This window comes from Trachinotus anak, unplaced genomic scaffold, assembly GCF_046630095.1.
Source record: "Trachinotus anak isolate AG129_WGS33_773 ecotype Australia unplaced genomic scaffold, CSIRO_AGI_Tana_v1 ptg000007l, whole genome shotgun sequence".
Lineage (NCBI taxonomy): Eukaryota > Metazoa > Chordata > Actinopteri > Carangiformes > Carangidae > Trachinotus > Trachinotus anak.
This window is the reverse complement of record NW_027273858.1, coordinates 7,113,113-7,130,503: the sequence shown is the minus strand read 5'-3', so window position 1 is coordinate 7,130,503 and position 17,391 is coordinate 7,113,113. Positions and strand designations below refer to the sequence as shown.

Sequence of the window (17,391 nt, the reverse complement as noted above, 5' to 3'; positions counted from 1 at the left end):
AAAAGGGATTCTGATGCAACAACTCAAATAAAAAACTGTCTGAGGCAACAGGGCCTGTCACTGATTCACAGGCAGAATCAACTCAGGTGCTAATACTCTGATGTCCACAGTGAGGCGACAGAGGGTCATGTTTGCAGATACTACATTAGCTGTGCAAAAGGATTCAAGCAGCACAATGGAAATTCACTTTTAAGATGGATTAAGCATTGAGAGTAGCTGACACTGCGGGTGGAGCCATTGTTGAAGTTGTTCAACATCCTCACATCGCTTATTCTCTGAATCAGAAAAACTGGAGTAAGATGACACTACATTTGTGATGTGTACTTTGCAACATAACGGCTGAATAAATAAATGCTAACATAAAATATTACAACATATGCCACAGAAAACAGGTATTAATACCTATATTGAAATCACTGCTTGTGTAAAAGTAATATTCTAAGGACGTATCTTTGAAATAATGAGAAACAAATACGAAGACACTTACAATGGTACAGATTGTTTTAATTAGACTGTGTCAAGCCACATTAACATGTAACAATGATTATATGGCATACAGATCTGAATATAATGCAACTTTGGGGATATTTGGGATAAAAAAAACAAACAAACAAAAAAACCAATTACATGACAAAAACAATAAACAAGTTCAAATGCAAAGTTTGTGCTGAGATTTTCTTCTTAACGTCTTCATATAAACCAGGGAGTCATAATACTGATTGTTTGGCATTATAAAGCCTACAGTAATTCGTGGTTTTAAAGGGTATACCCCACACACACAACTCAAACTGAGCTGTTTACCTGAGTGCACTTTTATGTCCTGTTATTTTCAAAGATATTGCACAAAAGGCAAGTTATGTTCTAGCATGTCATAAATTCACAACCATCAGTCCACTTTGCCGAGAGTGTCCGTTAACATAAAATCGCTTTGAGATGATGATTTTTGACCTGTGAATGGCAGATTTCTCATTTTTCAAGAGTGATTATTGCAAGAGGTTCCAAATAACATCGAAGTTAGAAAATATGGTGCTTTCCTACTTGTCTTCCTGATTTCTTGCCCATTTAAATATGAAAAATAAGAATTCATGATCTACTTCACTGACACAAAATCCTTATCAAGTGCTGATGTAGTGTTTTTGTTTGTTTTTTTTTTTTAAACAGCCAACTACCATAGGATAGGATGTTTTCACAGACACAGTTTTATCTTCCTGCTTAGGTTAAGACCAGGAAAACTGCTCCCCAATCTTAGCTTCTGTCAACACTTAAGAGCCTTCATGTCATCTAGTATATCTCTCTGCCTTCCTCTCTTCCTGTTCTTCCTGCCCTGACTTCTGCTTAACAAAACAGCGGACATCACACCATTAGGAATCTGTCCAGTCCTTATCCAAGTAGTAGCCAGGCTTCAGTTACTGTTCGTGTTGCCCTGATAAGCAGATTGTGCTGCTTTGGGACTATTTTCATACACTGCATTGTGCTAGCAGGTTTTGGAATGTGCATTATATTTTTTAACTTGGGTCCCCACACCTTTTTCCTGTTTCCCCCCCTTCCCCTCCTGTGTCCTCTGTCAGACGCCTCTTTTATTTTAATGTCAGTTTAATCAGTTATTCTGTCAAAGCTTCTACATTCAGCAAGGACTCTTCATATATGACTAAAATCAGGTTTTAGCCCAGCTTATTCATGCACACACTGAAGTAATGAAAAAAAATAGGGTGTTTTAACTGAGCTGGGATGAGGTTCAGAGGGACTGAAATATCAACGAGGTGAGGTATGAGCTCTGACATGAGCCGGATGCCAGGCAGCCAAGTGTGGACTGTGAACTTGACGACTTCGTCCCCTTACAAGTGAAAGAAATGGTTGCTTACAGTTTTCTGCTCGCAACAGCATTAATCATTTACAACTAATTGATTGATGAAGTTCAGCACGTTGTGAGAAGAAAACAGAAAGGAAGCATTTCCTTATTTTCCTGATAGTTTCTTATAACTGTAAAACCCTGGGTGCAACGTCTCTTCGTCCTTTTCGTCCTCCTGGGCTGTCTCATCCAACTCATGGGACAGCGTCGCCCCCGTCGGTTCTACTGCTGGAGGGCCTGAAGTCCTGGCATATAACAACCAACCTGTACAAGTTCAGAATGACCACCAAGAGGTTCTTGATGGCGAAGAAACCCAGCATCTGGTGGAAGATGCTGAAGTAGGTCATGACGGTGAGCCTCACCACTAGAAAAGGCCCGTCCTGGATGAACAAGGCCTCCACGATGCTCCATATGTCCGTGCTGTGTTTAGTCAAGAGGGACTCCTGGACACCCGGCTCACCCTCATCTGGCTTGGAGGACACCACTTTTAAAAATAAAGAGACAAAAACACAAGAAGTTGATGGTAGGAGGAAACTGGGGGAAAGTTGGGAAAGTTGTCAAGATGGCCACGGGGTAATCTGCTGCACTCCACATTCGCTTTTTATATCAGCTTTTCCTGCTACTTACGTCTGGACTCATCTACATTTTTCAACATCTGGTCTCTGCTGTAAAGGAAACATACAACCAGCCTGGCAGTGCCTTAATAATTCAAGTCCCAAACATGACAACAGAAAAAAAGGAACTTTATTTTTTAATCCATTTGTTTGCTTAGTTGTTTTAACCTGAGTTTAAAAGCCTAACCAAGAGCGAGAGGTTCCAAATTAGCTTATACACAAGACTGAATCATAGCATCAGCTACAAACAGATGATAGGAATGGAATGAGTAACATTAGACTGGAGATAAGGCAAATCAAATCTACAAAGTAATAGGCTCTGAGGAACAGACCCTTTGTTTTGTGCTGGGAGTTGTTTGTTGATGTTAGCAAGACTCCAAAGGCGCCTTAAAGTACTCAGGAAACAAGGGGAATTTGAATCGCAGTCTGCAGTTCCGGGACCACTGGGGAAACTCCAACTAATGAAGACCATGTGATATGATCGAAAGCTCTAACACAGCTATTAAATTGACCTAACTTTTCTCAGCTACTGTCGCCAAGGTCAAGAATGAACTTTGAAACTCAGATGTGTGAACATGTTGCGTTTGTATGTCAACACTTTCTGTGTTTACTTGGCACTCAAACGTACTGGACTGAACCACACCCTCACACTAACACAAGAGCACACTCACATGAGTAGACACAAACACACACACACACACACACTGTACATACTGAAGGAAAGCAGCTTCATTTAAAACAAGTCAGCATCGTACATTCAAGCACTAAGTGCTCTAAATGCATTGGGTTGGTAAAGATATGCACCACAGAATCATTAGCTTATAAAGAATCTCAACATCCATTTGTAAATTATTTAAGATCCGGTTATGAATAATTGAGATTATCAGTGGGGGTTGTCTTTTCCAAGTTGTGCTGTCTCTAAACACGTTATTCTCACACTCTGTCCTGCTCTCCAGCCCCTCTCACTTCTCCCAGGCCACGTCTTCTCCTCTTCAGACTTGACATTATTCATCCACCAGATGTCCTCAGACTTTCCTCCCGACTCCCATTCACCTGACTGCCCTGCCCATCCACACACCTGTTCCCACTCATCATCAGCGCTGCAGCCACCTGAGCCCTCCCCACCTGCACCCCGTTCAGACAGCTCTCTTCCTTTGTGCCAGAGCGTTGTGTTGTGTTACTGTGAGCTTGATGCCCTGGTTCCTCGTATCTTTTCTTTTTGCGTGCCTTATCTAAGTTTTGACCCTTTTGCCTGTTTACTGGACTTTAAATTCCTGCCTGTTCATTACCAGATTTGTAAGCATCTGTTCCTCTTTGTTTATCACTGAACTTCTTCCTCTGGAGTCTTCATTTGGGCCTCATCCTCTGTGTCCTTGTTACCCTGCTTACACCATTTGTGACAATTACAATTCTTTCATGAAACACTATCCGTTGTTACCTCAGACCTGAGCAGGCACATTTACATTGTTTTCTGCGCTCAGTTTAGTAAGTTTCGGAAAGATACTTGACAGTTGGGCATTGCCTGATAATGATTTCCCCCTTATCAACCAAGCTGTGATGTGGAGCCCAAATATTTATGTAATTTAGACTGGATTTCCTTCTAAAGACTTGGCATTTATATAGCAGACAGTCTGTTTTTTTTGTTTTTTTTTACTATATAGGTCTGAAAGTAGGGACCTTGCTAAGTTCTTGTTGTTAATGCAAGGCTTGGAAAATGAAAACAGATTTTTCGGGTTAATAATTTGACATAGCTGAAGAAAGAAGAGCAAGTAATTTCAGCTAAACTAACTTTCACTGTTTACTTAGAACACTGGTGTTGACGTTAGTGATGCTTTTGCCAATTTCTAAACACATTGTTTAGATTGTCCCACATTGGGAGGAGGTTTTGCACAACAATACACGGCTGTAACTGTTAAATATGCACAAGTTATTGGTTCAATACACAAACACACACTGACCGGCCAGATGAAGGGGGAACTGCAACATGCTCCAAGTCCACACAGCTAAGATGATGTAGACCAGCTGAGGACTGTTGTCTCTGCAAAAGGCACATGGAAAATATAGTAAAAGTCAATCCCATGAGTTTTGGGTAAATGTCAATGGGATGCTGCTTTTTTCAGTTAATGCACTGATATAATGTCAACATTTCAGGGATAGGACGTGGCACAGACTGGGTAACCTAACCATAGAAGTGTGAACATACTCATATGCATGCGATGTAGACATACATAAAACTATAAAGAGTATTCATGAAAGCCTATGATTAGACACCCACTTGACATCTGACAGCGTCTCACTAGTAAATTCGAGGATGTCTGCCGCCGTGCCAACGAAAATTAAGAGAAGCTGCGAGAGCTCGTCTCGAGTAACTCCGCCTCCCAGAGGGAGCAGCCACTTCCCTACGATGAGGAGGATGAGCAGTATCTGATGAAGAGCCAGTATCCAATCGTTGGCACAGACGGCTGATAACTCCTTAATATTCTGGGCAAGGAAAAGAGATTCAGAGTTAATTCTGTGTCGACAACTTAAAAGGTTTTCTGGGAAAGCTGCATCTCTTCAGTCAGGTTCAGTTACTCTCAATTTAGATTTAGCCCCCTTTATCAACACAGATAATACTTATTAGTGGGTTAGGGTTAGGGTTAGCCTTTTTTTTTCTTCGAATTTTAGCTTTTTAATTCACCTGGGCTAAATGGGTGTGGTGGTGGTCTAGCTGCAGTTTATATAACAGCTTATTTTAAATGGTCTCTCTCACTATCACTGAGCACACTGGTTTTCAGGCTGTTATGTTTGTTATCAATGGCAGAAATTGTGTGTGTTACATTGTGATCTGCAGCCCCACCCTACTGGTTCTCTTTTCTTATTTCCCCATCTTCACTGTTGGAACTGATAAAACTGAGAATGTGGTGGTTTATTTCAGTTTTCATGTAGATGTTGGAGCTTCACTCACATGTGAAGAAGTCTGTTGTTTTAAACGTGGCCCTTTGCAGGGCAAGTCTCTGAGCTCTCATTTTAATGACTTTGTAAATTATTTTTATAATGCTTACCAGACTGCTTTACATTTTGCAGCACTGAGTTCATTCTAAGGTCTGTTTCTAAAGCCAACTCCCAGTCTGGTTTTAATAGGAAGCAAAGCAAAAATACAGCTCCCATTGCCCTCAGATCACAATTACAGTTTGTGTTCATCTTGATTTAAATGCTGCCCTATTGTGATGATAATATTTTACTACTTTGTCTGATAAAGTGGGCTGGGATATCTGGTAAAGTGAGTGGTTATGAAAATGTGGATTCTTTGTTGGCTGTTTTTGTCCTGTTATTGCCATTTGTAAAATATTAAGTTAAAACTTCTTGTATCACTTAAAATTCAAAGCGATGTCATAGGAGCATTTAAGCCTGTAAATAACCCAAATAATGACATTCATATTAAAGGTCTGCTCTGCATGAGGATGTACCTAAACTATTATTGTAATAGGACTGTATTGACTGTGGAAAAACTGATAAAACTAAAATGTCTGTAAGTTTTTAGTTTTTAGTCTGTTTTTGTAACCCAATTTTATATGCAAAATAGGAGGGTGTTTGAACAAATCAACCGTCAAATTACTTTTTATTTGATTTTCTTGCTGGCTGCGTTAAAAATTCTTTAGATTCCCTCATCAATCCTGTTATTAGCACAATCACCTTATCTCAAAATAGAGATGAGGAAGAGAGGAGGACCTTCCCAGAATCCACATCTGTATTCATGGAATTATCCCTTATCTTACTCATTTGTTTTCAAACTAGCAATTAGGGAAACTATCTGAAGATTTGCTCATTGGTTACCAAGTAAGACTCCTATGGGATCCCATTTTACCCTGACACTGACTTCTAATCAGATTTAGATAACCTTTTCCACTGAAGAGCTTTACAACGACAGCTTAACACTGAGTTCACATCTGGCTTTAAAAAAAAAAAAAAAAGACAATAATGAATAATAACAAACAAAAAGAAATATTTCTGCAGCTGTTTCAGTATACAGTTAAGAGGAGTTGCTGTGGAGCATTAGTAAAATAGTTTACAGTAATCTCCATTTAGATCATTCACTCGATTGCTGACCCATCTCACTGATTATCAGACTGTCTCCTGTAACTAGCTACAATTTCCTAAATTTGATATATGGACACAAGAGTATAAATTAAGAGATAGGAATATATGCACATATATACAGGAAGGTCATGTTTATGACTATTTTTTTTCTGTTTCTATGGGGAAGCGACTTCCTGGAGTCTGATTTCCTGGCAGCCTCATGGTGATGACAAGACAGATCTATGATCAAATAGTGAATCATGGTAAAGAAGAGCAACACTGACTGGAGAGAATGAGGTCAAGTCTGAAAGCTATTTTCCTGAGAGCTTGAGAAATTGGTGCTGTTCTACATTTACATTACATTTACTCATTTAGCGGACGCTTTTATCCAAAGTGACTTACAAGTGAGGGACAATTGCTTTATGTTGGCGTAGGAGCTCTTGTTTAGTTTCAGTACCCTACATTTTGTCCTTAATCCAAAGTGCATTGTAAGTGATTTCCAAGAAATACATTGTTAAAAACAAAACTGAATCATCGTTTTCACTTCTGTTCTTTACAGACATAAAATAAAAGACAATAAAACAAATAAATTTTTCAGTCTTTCACTCTTACCTCCTGGTACGTGCGGTTTGTCAAGGTCTTGTTCTGAGTCGGATCACGAAGAATGTAAGAGTCGAGTTTTTTGCACTGAAAAGAGATGAAGAAAGCTTTTCACAGACTGAATTTTACAAACTATTTGTACTTTTCACTGTAGCTAAAACTTACAACCTTCAAGTTTAAAAGCAAGTGAAGCATGTGATGGAATCGAGGAATGAATTAATTGTGTGCAAAGAGCTGGAGTTTTTACAACCTTCCCACCCACCAAACATCTGTCATTAGGTTACATGTTTGGAAAACATGAGAACGGTTATTTTAAGAAGTTACACACTGAATAAGAATTTTTGTTTCTGGTGTGCAGTACCTCAACAGTGTCACTGTTTTTGGTCTGCCTGAGGTGGAGCTCCAGGAGCCAGATGGAGGGAATGATACTGATGAGAAACAGAAAGATAGGAGGAGAAAACCTGCAAGACAACCGACAACCACAACTTCATGAAGATGCCCAGAATTCATTAATATTGGTTAGTGATTATTACAGTTGTGTAGAGCTGAATGTTTAGGTGACTGGTCAAATAGATGAATGTATTTGGCTTTTGGACCATTAGCCTGGCAAAACAAAAGTACTTAAAATGTCACCTTGGACTCTCGGAAGTCAATTAATCAAGAAAATAATCAACAGATTCATCAATAACAAAAACAACCATTAGCAAGCCCCACAGCTGGGTATTTCATTGTCTCTTGGCTTTCAGCTGAATACCTCAGGGTACTCCCACACAAACATCTGTTTCTTCTAAGGCTAAATAATTGAAGAGGATGATAACATTCGATGAACGGATGCATGCTTCTCTTTGAAACAAATGTAGTCTAACATACTGCACTGTGCTGGTTTTTGTTACATGTCGTGTTAAAGTGCATGCTGTTTTTGATGATTCAGCAAATAGCTGTACATGTCAGGAGAATGAAATAAAGCATATTGTTTAAAGATTAAGTTTGTCCATGGAGGAAGACTGCGCGGGTTAGTTGAGTTCCTGTCATAAGAGTTAAGGGGTACCACCCCATCCTCACTGTCCCAGAAGCAGATAAACAATAGGAGCAGAGGGACAAGCAGGATGCAGAGTACCTAGGGAATTGGAGGAAGGGGTGAAGACAGGGAAGAGATAACCCAACCTTAACGTATAAATGCATGATACAGTAAATCTATTCATCACAAAGAAAATATGTAAAACCCCAACAACAGTTGGGATTAGCTTTTCACAAAAATACATAACTTCAAGGTGGTAATGCTTCCTCAAGTACACTATCAATTACAATATTACAACACATTTACAAACACTTACTTGCATGCAACCCCGTCTTACCATTTGTAATCTTTTCCCTTTCGCCTCTTCAGAGTTACTATCATTTCAACGACAAGCGGCACAAAGAGGAAAGTCAGTAACCAGTAGTAACCATCCTTCACCATCGTCACCCTCCAGACCCCGATCAGAGAGACCAGGATGAAAAGCGCCCTGGTAACGACCGCACATGTAAACTCAATCAGACCCATCACGGTGGCTGGCTGCAGGTCAGTGAGGTTCACCGCAGCTCTGCCGGTTTCTCGCCCAAATTTCCCAGACAACTTGTGGCTGCAGCTAGATTCCACACAGAGAGAGAGGGAGAGGGAGAGGGAGAGGGGCCGGTGTGAGGGGTCACTGTTGGATCTAGTTCTTCGGACAAAGTCCCAAAGTTGAAGCTCCGCCTACAGAGAGTAGTTTTTTTTTTTTCCCTGACAGGGGATCAGATGGTGAAGAGTGATTGTGCTGCTGGATAAATCTGGACTCAATAGGCTGCTGCCCCACAGAGCTGATTCCGGTGTACTCAGTGATTTATGGTCGACATCAGCCCATCACAAACTCCATGCTGAGGTTCTCAAACCTTTTCTGGCATGCCCCCCCCCCCCCTCTCAGAAGCCAAAAAAAGCTTAATGCCCCCATATCATAGCAGTAATCTCCAGACCATACAATTTTCATCAGTCATTACCAATAATAGGGGAAGCAGCGGATCCATGTTGAAATTTAGTGAAATAAAGCTCAGCACGGTTTGGTTATTTTTCCCTGCATAAATCATATTCGTTCAACTTTCACTCATAACATATTTTTCCTTGTTATCCCTGCAACCCCTGCTATAGTGTAGACTATTGTGTGTACAGGAGAGGGCAGTATTACGTCATCTGTTCATTCACCAGAAGTAACAAGAGCACTTCCTCTGCAGTTTCAATTCCAGGGAACTCATAATTTGCAACCTCAGGCTGAAGTAGGACTGGTGGTCTGTCTATTTATATTTCTCACATATGACATACTTAAATGATCTATATAGGTTTTAAAGTTCTGATCTGAAAAAGTAACTTTTAACTGTAGCTGTCAAATGAAGGTAGTGCGGAATAAAAAGTACAAGATTTCACTCTGACGTAGCGTAAGATGCAGCAAACATATAAATACAAGTTCCTCAACCTTGTATTTTAATGTAATACTTGATTAGATGTACTTAGTTGCATTCCACCAATTACACCAACGGGTGTGTAATTGCCTGAATTACTCTAGCAACTACACAAACATGAAAGAAGGTTTAAACACTCACTCAAAAACAGTTACGTAAAACACATGATGTCGCTTTAATCAGCTGATTCTTTCATGCACTTATCATCGGTTATTAAGATTAGTCCAATGTAACACTGTGATCATGTAGTCTAATCACATATCTTATTATCTCCCTATGCAGGAAATAATACATTAGACTAAGTCCACCCTGGCTTTCCAAGTCTAAACACACACACACACACATACACACTCACAAGTCATTTTGCTCTACTTGGCTGCATGCTGAGTTGATTTATATTCAAATCAGTCAGGCCAGCAAGTGCAGGAGCGAGTAAACAGTTAGAGAGGCCTGTGACCTTGGAAAGGAGACAAACTTTTCCTGTCTTTGTTCCAAATTGTCTGTCATCATCCCTGGGTCTGGATCACGTGAAATCACAATGAGAATTTCAGGCGGTGAATAAAAGTAGGGTGGAGGTTATCCATCTGCATGCAGGAAGAGTTGTGTCACTACTGCGTCAAAAAAAGATTGCAGGCTGTGTTTTTATGCCTCTGTACAGGCGACAGCAGTGGACAGAGGCTTTTCATTGTGCGTCCATCCCATTCTCTTGAGCACAATAGCTCAGGAAAGTCCTCAGGGAATTTCTTCAAATTTGGAACAAATGTTCACTTGGAGTCAAAGATGAACTGATTTAGAATTTGATGGTCAAAGGTCAAACGTTAAGGTCACTGTGACTTCACATCCTTCCCATTATTGTGAATGCAATACATTGGAAAATGCCTGGAAGGAATTTTATTACATCTGGCACAAACGTCCACTTGGACTCAAAGATGAATTGATCTAGAATTTGTTGGTCAAAGGTCAAAGATCAAGATCATTGTGACCCCAGAAAACATGTTTTTGGCTACAACTCAAGAATGAATGCACTAATTATGATAAAGTACACATAATACCTTTTGTTGAAGTCCTTCAAAGTCTTCACTCTACACATTACATGACTCTGCACAGACATTGATGTAAACTGCAACTTGCCTCCTTGGCGCAGGCAGGCATACAACCGCGAGGCAGTAATTCTAGTTTAAGAAACCGCTGGTGTGTTTTTGTGAAGCATGTCCCCAGTGTTTATCCAGTTTCCTGGTTTCCAAGCTATTGAAGTCTAGAATAAACAAAAAGAAGTTGCACTGAAACAAAAATCAAACCAATTTTAGTCGAGAGTGTTCCCTTGACTACACCATCTCATTCTGTCAGAGAGTGAAAGACAGGCATTCAGTCAGTCATAAAAGAGAAACAAACGCTGCTCTGTTGACTGAGACAGAAAGGCCATCCAACATCATACCCAAGGCCTGGCCTGGTGTTACCCAGTGATTCTGTGTGAGGGTGCTGTTCAAGACTCAGCTCTTGGCTGTGGGCAGATGATAATGACAGAGATGGCCGAGGGGCTCTGGTCACTGATCACAGAACAGTGATTCCCTCTATGCTGCTGCTTCAGTCGGCACTGATACAAAGCTCGTGTAGAGCTGCACTGTTTGCTGCATCAGCAGAAAACATTAATTATTGGTATGTAGAATAGAGTAAAATGGACCACAGTGGAGCAATGATCTGTATCAAGTGTGAGATCAGTGCTTTAAATATTGCTGGTTATAATCTCTTACAACTATAAAGGATGATTAGGTATAAAAAAAGAAGTGAAAACTGAAATCAGATGAAGACACTCATCGGGGGAGACATTCAATCAAAACTGCCTCAGTGAAACTTATGTTTACATGCCAAAAAAAACCATGTAGATCAGAGGTTTTCAAAGGGGGGGGGGGGGGGGGGGGGGGGGGGGTCCAAACAGTTTCATGGGAAGCTCAGGAAATGGAAGGGAAAAAATGTTACAAGTGATTAGATTACTTATCAAAAGGAGATAATGTAAATTAGCCTTAATTTGGTTGATTTGGGTGAAATCAACCTAGATTTGGTTGAAGAGATAATTATGAGATATAGTAGTTTTGGGGAATTTAACTATTTTCCCCACTTTCCTAAAGTCAGAGAATAGTAAAGGCCTCAAGACATAGATTTTTATGTATTCGGTTTAGTCTCAAGTTATGTAAAACAGCAGTATTAGGCTATTGTGGCTCAGTTGTTGAGTTTCTATGGGATCAAATAACATAATCATGATCCCACAAGCACCCAGGAATTGAATGAAACAAAATAAGTAAACTACGGTGGAGCCTTTTTCCAAGGTTTGTCTGAGGGGAGGCCCTCAGTCTTAGACTTTGAAAACTGCTGATGTAGATGGCTATCCCATGTTTTCGCTACCAAATTAACACCTTAACTTGGTTGTGTTTGCATTCATACTGCACACCATGGTTTCCAACTTTGAGACTCAGCAAGGTGCAGAGCAGAGAGAGCATCAGCATAAGTCCATCAAAGCATATTCAGCTCTCTCACCTTTATCAGGCTGGTTTCTGAGCTTACTGTGGTTAACATCAGAGGAAAACAACCTGCAGGTAATATCCCAGTGGAGGGGATATAACTTTTTTATTTTAATGGTATTCATAGGCTAACATTTTCAAGCAAATGCACTAACCTTGTTGATATTCTTCTATATATTTGTCTGTTGTGTGGCCACAATTTCATTGCAGTGACTGATTTTTCAGTCGACTCTGGCTGTAAATAGTGTCAAAAGGCTGAATCACCAATGTGATTAATTGCACATAAAATATCACCTAAGGTGGGTACTGATTTATTAGCAGATGTTATGGTCCTGTCTTGTAGAGACCTGTGTCAAGCTCTTGTGTTAAGACCTTAATTGTTTTGGATAATGGTATTTCATTCAAAAGAACACTGTGCTCAATCAAATAATCACAAATTAACAAACACACAGTTAAATCTGGCAAGGGTTAGTGCCGAACCAGTGTACAGGATTGGTACATCACTATATATGCTTCATATGTTGGGTGCATGTTTTAATTAAGTATGAATTAAGTCTTTAAGATACACAAAAGAGTGTATTTTTTGCATTGTCATCATCGTATAATATATATTTCTATAAATTATCTCTTGGTTTAAAGCTCTACTTAGCCTTGAGTTTCCCCTGTGGTAAAATAGATGTGTTGAGTCATCTCATTTTACAAATCTGCTAACCCTCAGTGATTTCCATTTTTTTTCGGCCTCCGCAGACAGTTTAATTGTTGCATGCCTGAGCAGGTGTTTAAAGGCTTTTATTCACCCTGATGAGAAGAAAATTCAAGTACAAACACTGATGTTTCATGCATTAAGATAGTAATATCAACAGCACAGTGGGAAACAGCAAAATATTCATGGCAATGGGGACATTTCAGGTTGTATTCTGCAACCTACTCTTGGAAATACATTTTTTGTAAGACTTGAAAGCCTCAAGACTTGATAGCCCAGCTTTTATCAGCAATTTGTGACCAACAGCTACGTCTCTCCCAAGACTGGTTAATTAATAACTTGGCTATTATGTTCCACTGTAAATTACCCTTGTAATCCTGTGTAATACAGCTGTCACCACACTCCATGTTATTACTGTTGTAACCCAACAGGTGGCACTCAACACCGCAGCTTCCAGGAGGAGCAGAACAAAAACAGCTCTGAAAGTCACACATGTATTAGTCAACCTCACATTTCTGCCAATGGACAAAAGGCTCAGCACATTATGTAAAGAGGAGGGGGCGAGACTGATGAGGTGTTATTAAAATTAGAAGCTATTGCTCAATGAGTGTGTCAATTTATTTTTAGGGATGAAAAAATGTTTTGTTTTGACATTGCACAGTTACCACAGTTCGGTGGATATAACTCATATTTTCCGAAAGAGAGCTCCTTTTAAGGAGAAACCGCTGAATCCACTCCCCCGTTGTTTATTCATTTAATTTCATGGCAGCTGCGCCTGCTTTAAAGCTATGTCAGAGACAACACAAGTGGATTGTTTCCACAAATATAAACTTTCTTTAAGCAGTGTATGCAGGTCATGGGGGAAGCAGGTGGCTAAATGGTCACACAGATCTGGCCTTGATTCTCTCCGCTCATTTCAAAAATACTGTTTTGACTCAGGGCCCTGCAGAGTCACACATGTCAGGCATTTGCATGGGAGAAATTGGACTTAAATGGGTAACACATGACTCATTCTGTCTCAGCCCCGACAGCTGCAACAGGCCAAGCAGTTATTGGACAAATATGATTCGCCTCAGAACAGAGCGAGTCTTCAAAGCTTTCCCAGTGTGGAATCTTTGACGTAAGCTGAAAAATAAAGCGATATTGAAGGGGATTTAGTGTGAAACATATTGAGTTACATTCAAAACATATCATGAGTATTCATTCTCCTTTCACTCGCTGGATTTTTTTTTTCTGACCTTATCCTGACAACTGTTATGAATTCTGCATTAGCAATCAAAACAAAAGACTATTATGCAGCACAGCGCTGGTTGCTACTTGCTGCTCGGCTCATGTTCCCTGTACAGTAAACAGCCCACAGATGTTTTACATTGATATTAACAACCTTAATTTGTCCTGTGCAGAAAAAGGCCAAGCATAGCGTGGGGATTAAGTTCTCAGCCATGTATCACACACAGCACAGACAGCAATCTCATTTAGCTTGAGTGAAGTTTACAGTGAGTGGGTTTTGCATAGGTCATTAGTTGTCTCAAAATACCCCCCTGTCACCATAGCAACTTCAAGTGACTGCTAAATTGCCTTATAAAATGAGATAAATTATTAATGCTTGGAGTTTTTTTTTTCTTTAATATGTATGCACACGCTCTGGGCTCTGAATAAAATACTGTATTTTTTTCCCCTGCTCTGCTGTAATGGAACAATTCAGCAGTTGTCAGTAATATTTCATAATTTATCCTTTGTCTCCATTCTTAAATAGGCTGGTTGCTTTGTCCTGATTTGCAGATATATCAAAGGGATTACTCAGATTACAACAGTATTGCACGGATGACATCTGAAGCTCTTATTCAAATAGAATATCTTATGACAAATCTTGAAAATTGCCTGTTTAACTGGCTGCATTGTAATTGCCTATACACAGTTATTTGACATATACATAATACATGCAGTACTCTCAGCCCAGATGGGAGGTTGACACGCACCAGTGAATAATCTGATTATAGATGTCTGCTGACATTTATGCCCGTTTTATAACAATCCAGTGTTTGACAGAAAAGGCAGTGGTGATGCATTACACAGATGGTAAATACTGAGGTCACTGTCCTCAGTGATTTCATAGTCAATGATAGTTTGACCACTGGGTGTAATAAAGTGACTGATGTATGAAACGCACCAAGCAATTCATAAATGCTGAGATCAGGTTCTACAGTATATTAATGTTTTCCTCAGATGTGGAGGTGACACAGTGATTTCTTTGCTTTTTTCTTTTTTTTTTTTCTTTTTTTTTTTTTAGTTTTTAGTTTCAGTAGTGTTCGCCTCCGTCTCTGGACTGAAAACATCCATAACTCGCAGGCAGCTGTAACTCAATCTAACAAAATACCTTTTCAATCACTCTCATCTTTTATAGTTATACCCATCAGACATTTACATAAATACATTATTCATGGTTCTAATCCTGGTTTCAGATGGGGAGATATAAAATGCGACTGTGTGTGTGTATGCGTGTGTGTCCTGATGTGTATGCAGATGGAATGAAGCGGCCTATTTTGTTTGTGGTTTGCACATTTATGATTCAGCTGAGCACTTTCCATCAATGAGGCAAATTTACATTTGCTGCGGCAGTAATAACCCAAAACCCATAGTGATGTTAACACTTATATACACTCGAATTCACGTTGCCCTGCCGCATGATTACATTTGTGTGGTGCTTAATAAAATGACTCACTTGACATTATCAAACAATTCAGCTGTAATTGTGGCCCATGAATGTGAAATTGTGTTTTGCAGGCAATTAGTTCATTGTCATGGCAGTCATTCAGACTCGGCCAACCAGTGTTTGTCTTATGAATTACTACGCCTAACACACATATAAATATACAATATTAAGTATGATCAATAACCACAGCCGTGAATGGACACAATGGATGATTTGTTTGAAATGAGAGACGTCGATATTGAATATTGTAATTGAAAAAGTGTATTGCAAGAACTGTAAATTATGCATAAAACATGATGAGGTATGGTAGCTCAGATCAACGAGTGTGATATTAGACAAGAAAAAAAAAAAAGAGAAATGTTTTTTTTCCAAGAGGCTTTCTATTCTGCTGTGAACAGTAATAATCCACACAGTTCACTGCATGCAGCAGCTCCTTTGATGTTCTGAAGATATCACTGCATCACAGATATTTATGAGCTAAGTCAGTTAATATTCAGCCTACAGTACACTGGCTGACACCTGCTAATACACACAGAAATCATCTCAAATAGCCTGCAGACGAACACGTCGAACTTAAGTCCTGATTAAAAGTGATCCTTTCCATAAACTAATTGGATTTCTTGCGCTTGTGTGTTCACTGTAGGTGGACTCATATGTGATTGAATAGAGAGAAATGTAACACCGCGTTATAATGAGTCTAAGAGGCTAAAATTAGCCCGGCTACATCACTCTGATCTCCTGTTACCTTTCCTAAAGTCATGCTGCAGACGGAGGGCATTGTCATGTGATTACAGCAGCACAAAGGCGCAGGTGTAAAGTTACTATTGAAACGTGTTCCTGTGGACAAATTTACTTGATGGATTTTTAATGTCCCAGGGCTTTCCATTGATGATAGATGGATATCCACTGGGTAATGCAATTGTGCATGTAGAATGAGTAGGAGATAGAGTGTGTTGCTTTAATGTCTCTGAAGCTTTCTTGCTTAGGTCATGTGTAGATTTTCATGATATCTGACAGTTTGATTAGAAATGTGAATCCTCACATCACCTTGAGGCCTTTAACTGTATGTGAAAGTGATGTTTGGTCATGTATACCCCCTCACTGCCCAGCGCTGCTGAATAAGCCTGACTTCTCTGTAGGGCTATTTCATACACTTTATTAGATGATTAATTTAGTAAATGTGAAGGCTTTAGGTGTTTTTACCCTTATAATATTCTCTTTGGTATAACACATTTTACACAATTCACATTGTAACTAAATATATTTACTCAAGTAGCTTAAGTAGAATTATTGAATACTTGTACTATCAATGAAATAGGACATTTAGACATTTTGGATTTTTACTTCTCCACTGCATTTACATGACCACTAAAGTCATGAGTTCATTTACAATTAAAGTTGTATAGTACTGCAATTTCTTGACATACCTGACCATGAAAAAGGTTTTCTGATTATGAATTTACACAGTCTTGATGAACCTAACTTTATACCATTGTATATTTGTTGAAATTATGATTTTTTGGGGTAAAATTTGTGTTTATTTACTGAAACAATATACAGTCATAAGTAGGTAAATCCAGGATGATGCTAATGCTACCATTGCTTATGAATAGTCAACAAAACATAATTTAGACCTCCAATAACTTATTCTTAACTGATCCAGTGAGCCCTGACACTAACCACCACCTTTTCAGCTGATATGGCAAATGTACTTATCTAACCATCATCATGTTCTCATGCCCAGCAAACAAAGGACGTTGTCATTTATTTGTCCTGTCATGTTTGTGGCCACATTACCTCTTCTTTTTTAGCTCAGTTTTGCTTCCTCAACAGCTCGTGAGGGACTTTTGTGAGGGACTCTTTAA

At 39.4% G+C, this 17,391-nt stretch overlaps 1 protein-coding gene across 1 annotated transcript; it reads right to left on the bottom strand.

Annotated features, from left to right (window-relative positions):
• Positions 1-483: 483 nt before the first annotated feature.
• On the bottom strand, positions 484-8,831 carry LOC139622684 (transmembrane protein 26-like). Its single transcript, XM_071480185.1, has 6 exons — positions 8,478-8,831; positions 7,484-7,583; positions 7,135-7,209; positions 4,739-4,944; positions 4,422-4,501; positions 484-2,333 (listed from the first exon to the last, which is right to left on the bottom strand). Exons 1-6 carry the CDS (start codon positions 8,663-8,665, stop codon positions 2,044-2,046), a joined length of 939 nt encoding a protein of 312 aa, XP_071336286.1. The 5' UTR covers positions 8,666-8,831; the 3' UTR covers positions 484-2,043.
• Positions 8,832-17,391: the final 8,560 nt, after the last annotated feature.

Excerpts from the sequence above, each read along its gene's own strand:
- LOC139622684 (XM_071480185.1), bottom strand. The coding sequence starts at position 8,665 with ATGGGTCTGATTGAGTTTACATGTGCGGTCGTTACCAGGGCGCTTTTC. Across the intron at positions 7,584-8,477 it reads AAGGGAAAAGATTACAAATG|GTTTTCTCCTCCTATCTTTC; the intron begins GTAAGACGGGGT and ends GTTGTCTTGCAG. Across the intron at positions 7,210-7,483 it reads AAAACAGTGACACTGTTGAG|TGCAAAAAACTCGACTCTTA; the intron begins GTACTGCACACC and ends ATCTCTTTTCAG.